This window comes from Centruroides vittatus, unplaced genomic scaffold (assembly GCF_030686945.1).
Source record: "Centruroides vittatus isolate TY-2023 unplaced genomic scaffold, ASM3068694v2 contig_979, whole genome shotgun sequence".
Lineage (NCBI taxonomy): Eukaryota > Metazoa > Arthropoda > Arachnida > Scorpiones > Buthidae > Centruroides > Centruroides vittatus.
This window is the reverse complement of record NW_027122650.1, coordinates 495,066-509,942: the sequence shown is the minus strand read 5'-3', so window position 1 is coordinate 509,942 and position 14,877 is coordinate 495,066. Positions and strand designations below refer to the sequence as shown.

Sequence of the window (14,877 nt, the reverse complement as noted above, 5' to 3'; positions counted from 1 at the left end):
TTCGGCTTTTGAGATCTCTAAAAAAAAGTTTCACAATACAAATACTATGCAATGATCTTCCTATTGGTCTGCGAAATTATTACTCATTGCCACTAAACATTATTACTCAGTGTTATTTGAAAATCTATTTTTGAAAATCACTCTTTACGATTGCTTAAGTCAAAATAGAATCTATAAAATTGAGAAAAAATTTAAAAAACCCGTAAAAATATCAGACATTTAAGATGTAAATGCATAGAGTAAATTATTGGCATAGCTTTTTATTTGAAGTTTACTTAGTAACTATTATTGTCCAATTACAGATCCTGTTATTTGAGTAAAATACGTGAATAAAAATTTTAAAAATAGCTTATTCAAGTGTTCGCTTTAATATTGATTTTAAAGAAACAAAAATTTATATACTGTAATTTCTAAATAGCTTTAAACTATGTTACACGCTCAATTGTAATTTTAAATGTAATTAACCATAAAATACGACAATATATAATGTAACGATACGGCGGTTTCCTAGAAATTAAGATCATATCATGAAAATCATAATACATTTAGATATGTAAGAGATGCTTAACAATAGTCTTCTATTTGGATTAAGTGCGTATTTGGGTCATATAAATGCGATTTAATAATTAAAGATTCAACATATTATTGTTTATAATAAAATCTCGGATCGTCGATGACGCACGAAACTAACATTGTAAGTGCAGAAAAAATATTACGCGTAGTCAAATATAATTTTGTTTTTAAATATAAGAAATAATCCAGATTATATTCATTAAAAAAAATTTAAATGGGTGTAAGATATTTGATGAGATATTTGCAAGTAATTCGCATCGAAAACAAGTGATGTGAATTTGATTCGGGTAGAGATAATCAGTCAACATAGTTATTATTAAAGGGGGTTTCGAAATAATATTGAATATAAATTAATATATTAGCATTTTATTATTTATACCTAATAGATTTTCTTCGTATACCCAGTGTTATTTAGATTTAATCACGCTTAATTTCTCGAAGAAAAATAGTTTCTAGAGACGTTACACGACAATAAGATACGATTGAGAATATTTAATCTAATGAATTTATAATTCCTTTACTTTTATTTTTATTTTCATCCTAACTCAATAAACTTCTTAAAATGTGAGCTGTTTCTTAGTCTGTTACTAATAATTAATAATTATATTACAATATATATCCTAATAGATTAAATATCTGATGGTCGGATAGGGAATGAATTTTGATTCTTCGACTACCAAAGCTAATTCAATATCTGCGTATTATTGATCGCGAAATTTTTTTTATAACGCTTAAGTCCGTTGGTTATTAAAAGTTATACACAACTTTTAAATATTGAAAATCGCGTGACGTGATCGTGACCAGCTGTATTTAATCATATACGTGTATTTCACTGAACAGTTTTAATAAACATTTTTATAATTAATTTAATTAAGTCGCAAGTGTCGTAAGTATTTAAAGATTAGATTTCTATAAATAAATAACGACTAACCCGTTACAAAGCTATACATCCACAAGAGCCGAATTATCGGGCTAGAGTTGGCTATAATAAATAAATAATTAATAAGACAATTTGGCACTAGAGCTTGGCGTTAGGCGCCATCTCTTACTAAACTTAATAATTATAATTAAATTAAATAAATAATTTTAATAATTTGGAACTGGAGGAAAAGAAATCGGCCCGAAGCGGGACTCGAACCCGCAACTTCTGCTATCCGTGCAGACACGTTACCAGTTACGCTACCCGGATCTTCAGTCCGGGTAGCGTAACTGGTAACTATAGCCAACTCTAGCCCGATAATTCGGCTCTTGTGGATGTTATAGCCAACTCTAGCCCGATAATTCGGCTCTTGTGGATGTATAGATTAGATTTCTGAAACTATACTTGAGCCTTATCATCGCGAAAATCTATACTTTTTGTTGCCGGGTTTAGAAATCAAAAATTTGCTGCTATTATTTGATTTGAGGAGCGTGACAGTGATTTGATCGACAGAAAAATATTACTTTTCTATCAAGTCACGTCTCACAAAAATAAAAAAATCAAAAAAAAATCATGTTTGGGCCATCGTCATCGTCTTCTATTTTGCGGTGATCGATGGGAAAATTCCACTGTATTTGTATTTTTATTTTTTACCTTAATAAAAAAAGCAAAATAGCATCTGTTATTTTAAAAGTAAATTATTTTACAAAACTTTAAATGTGTGGGTTTATAAATAGGTTTGTTGAGATGCAAAGAACGTTTAGGTTTAAATCGAAGCAAAACTAAAAAAATTTAAACGTTTTCTAAAAAATAAAAAGAATATTTAATGTGTTTTTAATAAAATAAAATAAAAATTTATAATCTTTCTTGCGAAGACACAATGCAGTGACAGTAGATTTTAAATCTACTGTCACTGCATTGTGTTTTCGCAAGAAAGAAAACATAAAACACGGTTTCCTCAAGATAAAAAAAAAATTTTGAATTTTTGTGTAGGCTATACCGATTCATAAATTTGAGGCGTTTGATAAATAAATGAGTCATTTGATACTGTTAGAATTTTTATCCCATGTTTTAACACATTATTAAGAGAATTTCTTTCCACGTCATTGTTAAGTGGATAAGAATGGCGTGGAAAGAAATTCTCCAACAATAGCGTAATGGAATGTCACCATAATCAACAAGTTGAGGACGTTAATATGTAGGCTAATCAGTTCTGAAAAAGGATAAAGTTCACAAAAAATCTGGTGCCCGAAAGACAAGCAAGAATCTGTTGCTAAAGAGACATCATCTTTACAATATACGGAAACACGAGTTAGTAAAATTATATCTTTTGTTCTTTATTAAATTTAAATTTTGTTTTAGACCATTTGTTTTATGTTATACACAAAACAGAACTTATGGATCTGTTTTGTGTATACCAACTCTACGCTTATTGCATTAATAAATCCAACAAATACAGTTATTGAAGATATTCTTTAAATGAAAGAGAAAACAATTGAAGTAATGCTATATTTTCTAGTTGTCTGGGTAAAAACAATTTTTATTATTGTATTTTTATAGATTTTTAATAATGTAGTGTATTCGTCTTCCTGAGTTCAAGACTATATTCTAAAAGTCACGCTGTAGAATGAAACACCTGTAACGCAATAAAGTGGTTTCTAATGAAAATTCTTTTATGTATTAATGTATTTAATCGATTTTGATCGTTCAGAATAATTTATTTTATTTATTTTCCATAGAATTTTGGCTATAGGCCCTAACTAAACTTTTGGAATAAAACAAAATAGGAGTCTACATGTAGAAAGAAAGATAAACTTATATAAGTATCGGAAATACCTTAAATTAAATTAAACATATTAAATTTAATTTTACTGCAAAATCTATTCTGTAATAACATCTAAACATCTAACTTATATTGACAATCTGACAATTAATCAAACTTTAATAAACTTATATACCACATGCTTATTATTCTTTCTCCAGTACATTTTGTTAGCTTCTAAGCATTAGTATTATCTCATTGTTGTCTCCCGGTCAGTTTCATCACAGACTTTGACTTTGTTCTTACTCATATTGGCAATCGTCGCTCTCACCTGAGGCTGCAGCTGCTGAAAACTGTTTCAACTCTTTGTCTAGCTCGTCATCTGTCAGTCTTCTTTCCGCCATTATTGAAGTGTCAAGTATCAACAATTGAATGGAAATCAAGTGGCAACGTTGCGGAAGAATAGTTACACTATTAGTGCGATGTGGGTTAAACTGACCCAAAGCGTGGTTTTCACTCCGAAAGCAGCTAAATCAAAACACGTCTTACCATACGGATGCATTACACACAATGACTATAAGGTGCTACAAAAAGCATTCACGTATTCCTGCTTACCAATAAGGTTACGACTCAAGTCAGTAGGGTCATTTTTGGCCAGTACCACATTTATTAAGAGTAAAATATGCAATTAAATATAAGTTCACATTATTATTATTTTTTATATCTTGAAAACTAAATTTTTCTTGTGATAAATTAAAGGTTTTGTCTCAATTAACACCATTTTATTATATGTATTAGATTATTATGTCACTTAGTTTGGTTACTTTCGTTCTCCTAGAATAACGTACGATATATTAAGAATTAAATATCGCACAGGCTGTATTTTTAAAATTAGTTTATTTTTTATTCTGAAAGATATTTTTGTGTTATCAAAAAATTATAAAATAGTTATGGAAAATAAATTTTGAAAAACATTATTGTTAGAAGTAGCTTTATTCACGTTTTCCTTTTTAGTGTTAATCAGTTCTAGAATACAATTATTCGAAGTTAATTCTCCAAATTTAGGCCTGTTAATTCTGTAATTATAAGTTTTCGTTGCCTTTATTTTGTTATTTTAGTCTATGATTTTTCAATGTTATCAACGAACAATCATTCATTAATCTATTATTTGTTTTTTTGTAAATATACAATTTTCTTGTCTGGCATCGAATTTTATTTGGAATTATTCGAATAATGTAAAACGAGATATCCTGGTATATTAACACTGTTATTTGAGTCCATAATTAAAGCAACAGGTATAAACTTACTGTACAACAAACCAAAATCGATATTTGAGTTTTGTTTGTATAAATTAGGCCTAAATCTACTGTCATTCCATAGTCTTGTGTTTTTCATCGAGATCACACACATAAACATATGATTATTTTGTTTTTATTCTAATTTTGTTAATTCATTTACTAATGGTATCATTTAGACCATTCTAATTAATTTATTCTTCTAAAATTGCATTCATTGTGATTTTTCAAGTTTAATCACAATTTATTAACTATTAAGAAGAACAAAAACAAATTCGATAATGAAATTCAAAATGAAACAAGCAAAAATTGTACTGTATTATGACACGAGACGGAAAAGGTCGTTTCTTTTCTTTAAGAAAAACTCGAAATAGGTCAACTGAACCCATAACAATACAGAAGAAACTAAAACTGTCAACATAATATATGGGCTGTATTTTTCAGTAAATCAATCAATATGTCTACTTTCAAATCTTTGAAGGCCTTAAACGTAAAACTTGCAGATATGTAGATATGGAAAGAAAGAATTCTTGTGATATTAATATCAGTGGCGCCTTATAGCTCCATGGAGTTCAGGCAGATTTTAAATAGGGGGTCCCATGTACAGTGTTGACTTCAGACATTTTTCTTCGAGGGAATACTTTGGGAAGGAGAATTTTTCTTATAATAGATCGGCTTGAAACTCCTGGTGGTGGGGCCCAAGACAATTGCTCTTTTTGCCCATAGGACAACGCTCTACTGATTAATTTATGTTTATTTATATTATTCTGTATAATGCCTGTATATAACTGATCCAAATAAACTCCTAATAGCATTTTTATATTTTTAGTCACATCGATTCTTTTTCTATACTTATAGCGTTTTACAGAAGGGGAAAAAATAGAGTAAAAGAATATTAAGTAAATTTTCGGCAGTTTTAAGAAAATTATTTTGTAAAATAACTAAAATTTTCTCATCAAAGAAAAGGAAAATGTTAGATACATCGGTCTAAAATAGTATATCAAAATCATTTCATAAGCTCTTATTATTCGCGATAAATTATTTATTAAATTAACAATTCTGCCAATATTCTGATTAAATCGAGAATAAGTTCGAATAAATATATTATCAAAAGGTAAAATAATAATATCAATTTTCAATATCGAGATTAAAGATTGATTTATACGCTACGTAATACGCCAATATGATAAATTCCCTTAACAAAACATTGCAATTTAGTACGCAATTTTTGACATTTCTTATCGATATTTAAAATAAAGAAATTAATTCAAAATTACGAAATGTTTTCTATAAGTGAAATCAGTTTGTAATTTTAAATGCGACTTTTATATCGTATTGCGACTGAAAACAGTTGTTACGATATGATTCTATTGATAAATCGAAAGAGACCAAAACGTTTTATGGCGGTTTCTTCGGAGATTGCTTCTAAACTTTGCCTTCTAACGTTGTTTCCATTGGATGCAACAGGTTCGAAATTAACGAAGCTTCTTCCAACAAGTTATTTATAAATACTAAATTTTCCAGAAGTACAAATGTAAAATTTGACACCAGATTTTAAAATTGGCAAATGGTATCTACAGAAAAGTTTATATCTTTTACAAACTAATTGATTATATCAGACGTTTTCAACGTGATTTTAAATACAGTCGACTCCGCGTAAGTCAACACCCCAAAGGGAAGTGAAAATGTGTCGAGTTATCCGATGTGACGACTAATGCGAAGTTGGAAAAAAAAACCACAAAACTACAATTAGGAAAATACAGTAGTGCTTTATACAGTAGTATAGGCTTACAATACATTGTGTCCTCCATTTACAATTACTCTGTAAATGAAAAAACTGAAAAATTCGTTTAGTGTTGTTTGTTTTGAGCACTTAACTGTCTCGACTTTCTTTCCCAACGATCACGAACGCCTTGAAAACATCATCTTCGCAATTGTCAATTGTTGGCAAGTAACGTCTAAGGATTCTTAATGCCTCTAGCGTGAGAAAATGCAAACTTAGATTCTGGTGTGACGTTGATGTAGATTGTATATTTTGTTTTTGTTTATCTGTTATTATTTTATACATAAAAATACATAAAATGTTAATACATTTTTATTAATATGTATATATATATTAATAAATCAATTATTAATAAATAAATCGACTCCCCCTCCTGAAAAAAATGAGTTCGCACCACACGTGCAGAGTGAATTCATTTTTTCAGGAGGGGATGACGACTTATCGGAGTGTGGGACAGCAAAAGTATGTCGACTTATCCAGTAGTGACAAGTTGGACGGTGTCGAGTAAACCGGAGTTTTCTAACATTAATGCCCATGTAAGTCGGCCAGGATCACAGAAAACTGACTACTTAACCGATGGTGTCGACTTATGCGGACTCGACTGTATTTACAAAAGATTTTCCTTTTATAAATATTTTAAATTATTTGAGATAAAAAATATTTTAAGACCTTTATGAGTAGTTTTTATTTTTAGTTTCGTTTAATTATAGAGCCTATAACACGTAAACTGTTTCTCGAAAAGTGAAGCCAAATGCATCTTATAACAGAAAAGTTGAAGATCATTGTAATAAAAATACCCCTATTCAACGCTTTCTCGAGAGATATTTAGCGTCCAAATACATCTACATCTGGTATTTTAGGACACGCGGGAGACATTTTCGTAATAAAAAAATATTGGTATTAAAACTCACCACTATGGCACTTTTGGCGCTGCAAGCAACGAAGAACTTTGATTATTTGTGGAGATACACAAAATAACGTGGTGGTTTATCATGTTGCAAATTTGTCAGCTTTGGAAGACAGTATCACATTGCATATTAGAAGCATTACAGAGAAAAAATTACAGTCGGAAATTGAACACACTGTTTTGTTTGTATACATTTGTATATATATATATATATATATATATATATATATATATACACATATGTTAAATAACAAAGCATAATATAGTGCCTATATATACTGTATGTAACATTTTTTACTTTACCACTGCATAGTACAGTACAGTACATCATTGTTACAGCAGTTTGCGAAATAACTTGTTCTCTCTAACAGTGATATATAGATTATTGCTAGATAAATCAAGGAATTTAGTAGATTTATATTTTGTTTTTGCAGTTTATATCGATAACGATACTCTGTGCAAATTCATTTTAATCTGATTTCCATTTTTCTTTCACCTCTTTTTAATGGTAACAAATAACGTGGTTACTAGTTTATACCTCATAGAATTTATGAATCGGTAGAAAGAATCTCCAAATACCTTTTCATGCGACTGTAGTTTTTTCAGGGTATTTTATTTGACACATTTCTACTTACAGAATGAATACGCTTATCACACTGAACGCACGCGACGAATGCCATCGGTGGCACGTGACCGTTTCGTTGTCTGAACAAAAATTGTTTACCGACAGGCAAGATGACAGACGTCTGTATTTTCTAATACAGAATAACAACAAAATAGAAGCTATTCGAGCGAACAGGTTAAACTGAAATAACATTTTTATAAATTTTATTATTGTTTTAATCCTAAATAAACTAATACTAAGTGGAAACAAAAATAATTTATACCCGTTTTTAGTATTTTGCCAATTTAAAAAACTACGAAAATTATCTAGACGACATTTGAATAAGAAATAAAATAATACAGCCGTTTGGTTGAGATTTTATGCACATTTACGTCAATTTGACGTCATTTTTTAACTTGTTCAATGTAAAACTGAATAGATGACATCAAATTGACGTTAAAGTTCACTTTCTGAACAAAAAGAGCCGGGCTTGTACTGTACTGTATAGTACGTACTCTTATTTCATATAGGATATTTCGTATTTTTAAATGGGATGAATCCTAATACAATTAATCTCTTTCTTATTCGCATTAAAATTTTTTAAATGGTATAAAATCAATTTTTTAAAGAATAAAATAAAAATTAAGAAGAATTTTAAAAATTCAAATGAAAATACCGAATACAGTTTAATAAGAATTTTATCTCATGTAGGCCTATCTTACGAATACAGTGAGCAATTCTAAATAAACATACGTTTTTAGCAATCGACATCGTCATGTAAATATTTGAAATTATTTTTTAAGATAATTGAAACGATATTTGGGCAGAAATTAATTCGTAACTTCTTCACTAAAATCAGAATGTAATCGTCCTCGTGTCCCATTTTTGAGTACGGTTTGGCAATGAAAACTTCTTCTTAAATGACTTGCGAAATACTTTCAGAACAAATTTTGACAAAATCATTTTATAATTCTTTATTCTTGTAATATCATCGATATTTTTTTAGACATTTTAAGAATTTACTATCTCTACGTCTTACCAATGAGCGATTCATACTGTGGAATGTATTATTGAAAATCATTTCTTGTGATAAATCATTAAATTATATTATTAATTTTAAAAAATATTGGCAATATCCGAATAACTAAACTGGTATATACTTTAATAATTACAATTTATTTTATTTTTTCACACTAATTCATAAAAGTAAAGTGTTTAGAAGTGAATTTTCTTAAAAATAAATTCACTTCTAATCGATATAGCTTATGCGATTGCCTGCTTCTTAATAATATCGGAAATTTCTCTCTTTAATCATGATACATTAAACTAAAGGACTAAGGATATTTTTCGGTTGACAGTTCTGATTGACTGTTACAAGTGACAGAAAAGCCATAGGCCATAAAAATATCGTAACCTTTTAAACCTTCACGTAACGAGAATCTAAGTTATACAATTACTAAATACTAGCGATCATTAATACTTTATGACGTCAAGTCAGAGATTAATTTGAAAAACGCTACTTAAACGAATAATTATGACGTATAATGATGTATTAACGTAGCGCGTTTTATAACGAATGACGAAATTTAAACTAGTCTAATTCGTCTCTTTTACGCGAATTTAAAATATAATCTTATTTTTAGTTTTTTTTTTTTACAATATTTTGGGCTTATATTTCGTCTAAAATATATTTACGTGCATAAATACATCCTATGGACATTAAGTATTATTTAAATCAATCTTGGAGATGTAAGCCCTTGTGTTTGGCCTACGCTGTTTCCTTTTTTTCAGGCACCAGATGACAATCGAAAGAATGAAGACGAAGAGCATCACTCCTAAAATAATCCCCGCAATTCCTCCGCCAGAAAGACCTGAAAAGAAAGCACTAGCTTTTAGTTAATAGCTTCTTAAATTACGCCGAAGGGGAAAAATGACTTTAACGTCCATTTGTATAATACGTTAATTGTCATAGAACATTAAGTTCGAAAGGGTGACACGAAAAATTATATTTGCTCGATGACTTATTGTTTTGAGAGATCATATGCGGATGTAAATCAAGAGAGTTCTTCAATATTTTAAAAAAATTGAAGACTAAATACAAATAAAAAAATTTGTTAACTGTATTCCTGTGTTTGTGAAGATTTTTAAGTTCTTCAATACTTTAATTTTTCTTTAAAGTTATTTATAAATATACTTGCAAATCTTATTTTTCTTTTCTTCCTTTTCTCATTTGCTGTAATCTCTTCCGTGTTTGATTTTCTCTTGAGGAACTTAAGTGAATAATTTAAGAAGCATGCAGTATTTATAAGGTTTGTACAACAGTTTTTATTTATGAGCATGATAATAATAATATCATAATAAGGCTATAAATATTCAACCTAATATATTTTAAATAATATATTACTGTCGTTGTTTCATATTGATATAATGATGTAAAATGTGTTCTGTGTGTGTGTGTGTTTCTGTGCTTGTAATGTTCTACAAAAAATTTGAGAACAATTTTTTCCTCCTTCGAAAACAACGAATCGATAGACAGATGCAGCGAAGGACTTTGTAACAAGAGGCAGAACATATTTGTCAGTGATTGAAGCGATGGAGTGTCATCGACAGCGATATTGTCACAGCAACAGACGCCAGAGAGACAAGATTGCTTCTGCGAAGGGAGGGGGGAGGAAATGACTGACGCGTTTGATGAGGGTTTTAAGGGAACGGTCCACTTTTTGATCCGAAGAGACATTTGAAGCGCCATCTAGGGAATCATTTATAAAGCATTTCACTAAAATTGGATCTTTGTTATTACTTATAATATTTTTTCGAATGAGTGGCGTGATTTTAGATAATAACCATTTTTTAATCATCAAAAATTAATCGAATCTAAAATAAATTTTGACAATGTTTCTGCCTTACGCCATATAAAAAATGGCAAATTTGGAATAAATTCACGTATAATTACGATGTGTCAGAATGATAAAATAAAAACGTAAAAAATGTAATTGTTAATAATGAAAAGTTATTGTAAGATTAAAATATTAGAGCGCTTATAGCCTGGATTCCGAGGAGAAAAACATTACTTTTGTCTCTACTAACGTTTCAGAATATACATTTTAATTCCTTTTACGATGTGCATTTCGCTTGCTTGTCTGCAAAATGTATAAAAATCAGATAAAGAATAACATACAAAAGTAATGTAACGAGAGATTATCACGAAGGAGTAAATTTACGCATACAAAGTGATAAGCTATTTTAAAACGTGTATACATGCCACAATTAGAAGGTTCTTCTGTTAATTCGTCGCTGTTATCTCCACAGTTATTGATACCGTCGCATTTTAGTGTCTTAGAAATGCATCTTGTATTCTTACACAAGAAGTTGAAAACGTCGGTACACAAATCTGTGGGAGTAATTTATCTTCGTCAGATCAGAGTAAACGGCAAGACTTAAATATTTGAAGGGCGGCGAACTTACTGCTGTAGGCGGTGAAGACAATTTCGAATCCAGAATCAAAAACACCTTTATTTTCTGTGTGATAGGTAAAGGTAACTGCTCTGCGATGCGACATATAAGTCAGAGCTTCGTCGTCTTTACATAATTTCCAAGTTTCTTTTCCCTGAATGTATAACTAAAATGAAAGCGGATATTTATTTATTTAATATATTTGTTTAAGGTTAAAAACTCGCAACTCACCTCAATGTAATTATTACAAGAATCGGGATCGTAAAAGTCAGTTTTCTTGATGTTGAGTATAATGTGAGTATCTGAAGAGTACGTGGACAATGTTATGTTGCAGTGATAAGGAGCAGAGTGACTGGATGATCTCGTTGCCTTAATAATGGCCGAAGTGGTCATGCCCGTAACTCCTAAAGTATACCTCACAGAGCTTTTATACTGGGAACACGCTTCCTCCGCATAATCTGGAAATGAACTTTGCTTCATCCTTCCAATACATTTTGTAGTAAGTTAATATAAAACAGATTCCTTCGAATTTCCGTAGGAAAATCAATTACGTATTTTTAGCAAAATAAATAAATAAGTAAATAAAATGTAAATGCATAAACTGAAAAGCCTTACATATTTTTATTTCTTTAATTTTATTTTTTTTTAAAATTATAATAAAATATTGGCATATTTTAAAATATTACAAATTGAAGTATAAATAAAAATAAAAATTTGATGTCTTCACACAAATTTTTATCTGTATTTAGTCTTCAATTTGTAATATTTTAATTTTTTTTTATAAAATATATTTACAAGATTCCAGTGCCAGAGGGACTTTAATTAAATATTTTACAAAATACTTTCTGCTTTCTTCAATACTTTAATTTAAATAATTCCATCTTTTTATTATTCACGGCCGCTTGAACAAATACGATATAAATGCAATCATATATATTATCCGTAGCCATATAACTTAAGCTTGTAAGAATTACAACACAGGAAGATCTCTATCGTTCCTTCCATAAAATGTAAACAATACGAATGTCACACAACTACGTCAACTATTTTAAGTTAACCTCTACTAAAAAAAAAAAAAAACAATTTCCTTTCGAAACTCCTCCTTAGGGAAGTAAATTTTTATAGTATTTAATCTAATCACCCACCACATTTTGAATTTTTAAGTAGGACTACGAAATATATGCTAATGTCGACGATTTTATGTCTTTCCAATGTCATTAGACAAATATTTAACAGAGCCTTCGGGGTCCTAAATTATCCATAGGGGGCGGTAGCGTCCGGTCGTAAACTCTCGCACGACAGATACGCATGCTCAGTTGAGCGAAACTATTTACGCCGATATAACCTACATACCGTGTCGACCTACGTCTACATTGGTTACAACAAATACATGTCATCGGATTATATAAACAAAGTTACAAATAAAAAAATAGCCTGCCCCTGCGACAAGAAATTTATGTAGCGAAAACCTTAATTATTATTCATTTCAGCACATTTTAACGTGAAATATTATCTTATACAACGTTAACGTTTAGATCAAAATACGATTTGATAAGATATGCGTACGGATTTCTGGATTTATTTTATAAAAATTCGTAGTGTCGAGTTATTTGGACCCTTCCCATACCTTTATATGTAGGTAAATTCCATCTTTCCAAGTGAAATAGCAGTCATTCGACTGTCAGAAATTTGGCGAAAAGCCAACCCAGTATCGATATGTAAGATGGTGTACAGTCTTTGGCCTGTTTCATCAATTAAAAATGCATTACGTGACAGCGATTTAATTTCAATTCCACAATAAAATAATAAAGAAGTAAAATAAAAGTTAAAAATGCATCTGTATTAATTAAAAAGTGAATTTATAAAAACTCTGACAAGTCTATTGTATATAATATAGGACCTACGATTAGATTACCTGTACAGTACTTTAATATTAGAAACTTGTAGCAAAGAGTAGACTAATAAAATAGTTCCAACAGCTAATTACATAGCCTATAATTGTATAGGTCATATATTTTATATTTAAATTGGAAAATTAATCAGAAAAATCGTTACACTTACAAATGTTGCGCACGGCATTACACACTTGAAAGGACAGAAATAAAAGTAATATTCGGCACCGTTTCACATTTTTAAAAAGCATTAAAAAGAATATTTTGAAATGCATAGTAACGCTAATGACTCTCTATCTTAAATGATGAGTTATTCTAAAGCTAATTTGGACTTTGTTCCTACAATTACCTTTATTTATTGCTGTGTAAATAATTAAATCTCGGAAGAAAATTTACAAATATTACAAACTAAAAAGTTAACAAAGTAACACGTTTAAGGCTTTAGAACTAAAGTTTTCAATTTAATTCATTTAGAAAACATAAGAATTAATTGATTGTTCAGAGACAAATAAGCTACGATTACTTATTTTGTAACTTTATGACGTAGATTTAAAATCAGTTGAAAATATATAGCGTGCCATTGACAAAACGCTCTGTCCATTTAATTTTACAGTATACAGGCTATTGTTTAGTTAATTTCATTCATGGCAATGTCTTCTTAACTAATTCTTTGTGTTAATTAAAAATTGTAAAGTCATCTGTCGTTGTAAAGTATGCGGAAAACGTAGCTTTAAAACCCTAAAATAATTAGCATATTAATGTGTTTATACGTAAAATATTTTATATTCATATTCTACAGATGCCCTTGTAAAATTTTTTTATTCTATTCAAGTCTTTTTTATATTATAACGATTTTAAAAAAATATATTTTGGCAGGTAGCCGCTCGAGCTTGAATCATTTGATGCCCAAATAATAAATCACTGTTTTTTTATCTTCACGATCGACCAACCTCACCCACTCACTCGATACCACTGCACTTAACAACGGTCGGAAACAGGCCGAACTTGTTCTAAAGAGGACGTTCACTCCTTTACCAATGAACAAGCTACAATGGGTCACGTGATGTAATGTAGTTGTCCCTCAACTTTTATAATAGGTTATGCACTCTGCAGGAATATTTATGATATGTAAATATAATAATTAGGTATGCCTACTAAAGTATTATTTAGTTGAAATGCAACATGTAGGCCTACTATTTCTACTAATCAATGGACTTTATGATTTTTTTTGTTTTTTGTTTTTTGCTCCCTAATACGAAGAAGAGAATTTAATTAAAATAAGCTTAATATTGAATTATTTAGGCTTGTATATTAATTAATTTTTTATATTCGAACTTTTTTAACTTTCCAACACGAAACTTTTAAGCTAAATATTATTTTATAAAATAATAATTCGCTATAATTGTAAGTTATCAGATACTTTCTACTATTTAAAATCTACTACAGAAACCATTTATTTCATTTTTTTATTACTTTTTTTTGTTAGAAGACCAAAGTAAGGTGTGGGCAAATTCTGTCTGCCGTACAATCAGTTTACACAAATTCCTACAAGAAATCCAGTCTGCACCAATCAAAATTTCGGATTTTGTAATCTTCTACATTACGTGTTTCAAAGAAATCTCATTTCACTAATTTTAGTTGAAATATCTATCTAAAAACGTAATATGTATTTGAATTCAAATATAATAT

At 29.5% G+C, this 14,877-nt stretch overlaps 1 protein-coding gene across 1 annotated transcript; it reads right to left on the bottom strand.

The window, feature by feature from the left end:
* Nucleotides 1-8,847: 8,847 nt before the first annotated feature.
* On the bottom strand, nucleotides 8,848-13,473 carry LOC136985804 (uncharacterized). The gene is made up of 5 exons (XM_067283163.1): nucleotides 13,358-13,473; nucleotides 11,528-11,754; nucleotides 11,309-11,462; nucleotides 11,106-11,234; nucleotides 8,848-9,714 (listed from the first exon to the last, which is right to left on the bottom strand). Exons 1-5 carry the CDS (start codon nucleotides 13,461-13,463, stop codon nucleotides 9,563-9,565), a joined length of 768 nt encoding a protein of 255 aa, XP_067139264.1. The 5' UTR covers nucleotides 13,464-13,473; the 3' UTR covers nucleotides 8,848-9,562.
* Between the last annotated feature and the right edge of the window lie 1,404 nt (nucleotides 13,474-14,877).

Bases quoted from the DNA above. Each gene is read 5' to 3' on its own strand.
- LOC136985804 (XM_067283163.1), bottom strand. From the start codon at position 13,463: ATGCATTTCAAAATATTCTTTTTAATGCTTTTTAAAAATGTGAAACGG. The intron at 11,463-11,527 runs GTGAGTTGCGAG...CTTTCATTTTAG, and splicing joins CTTGTAATAATTACATTGAG to TTATACATTCAGGGAAAAGA. The intron at 11,235-11,308 runs GTAAGTTCGCCG...TTACTCCCACAG, and splicing joins TGTCTTCACCGCCTACAGCA to ATTTGTGTACCGACGTTTTC.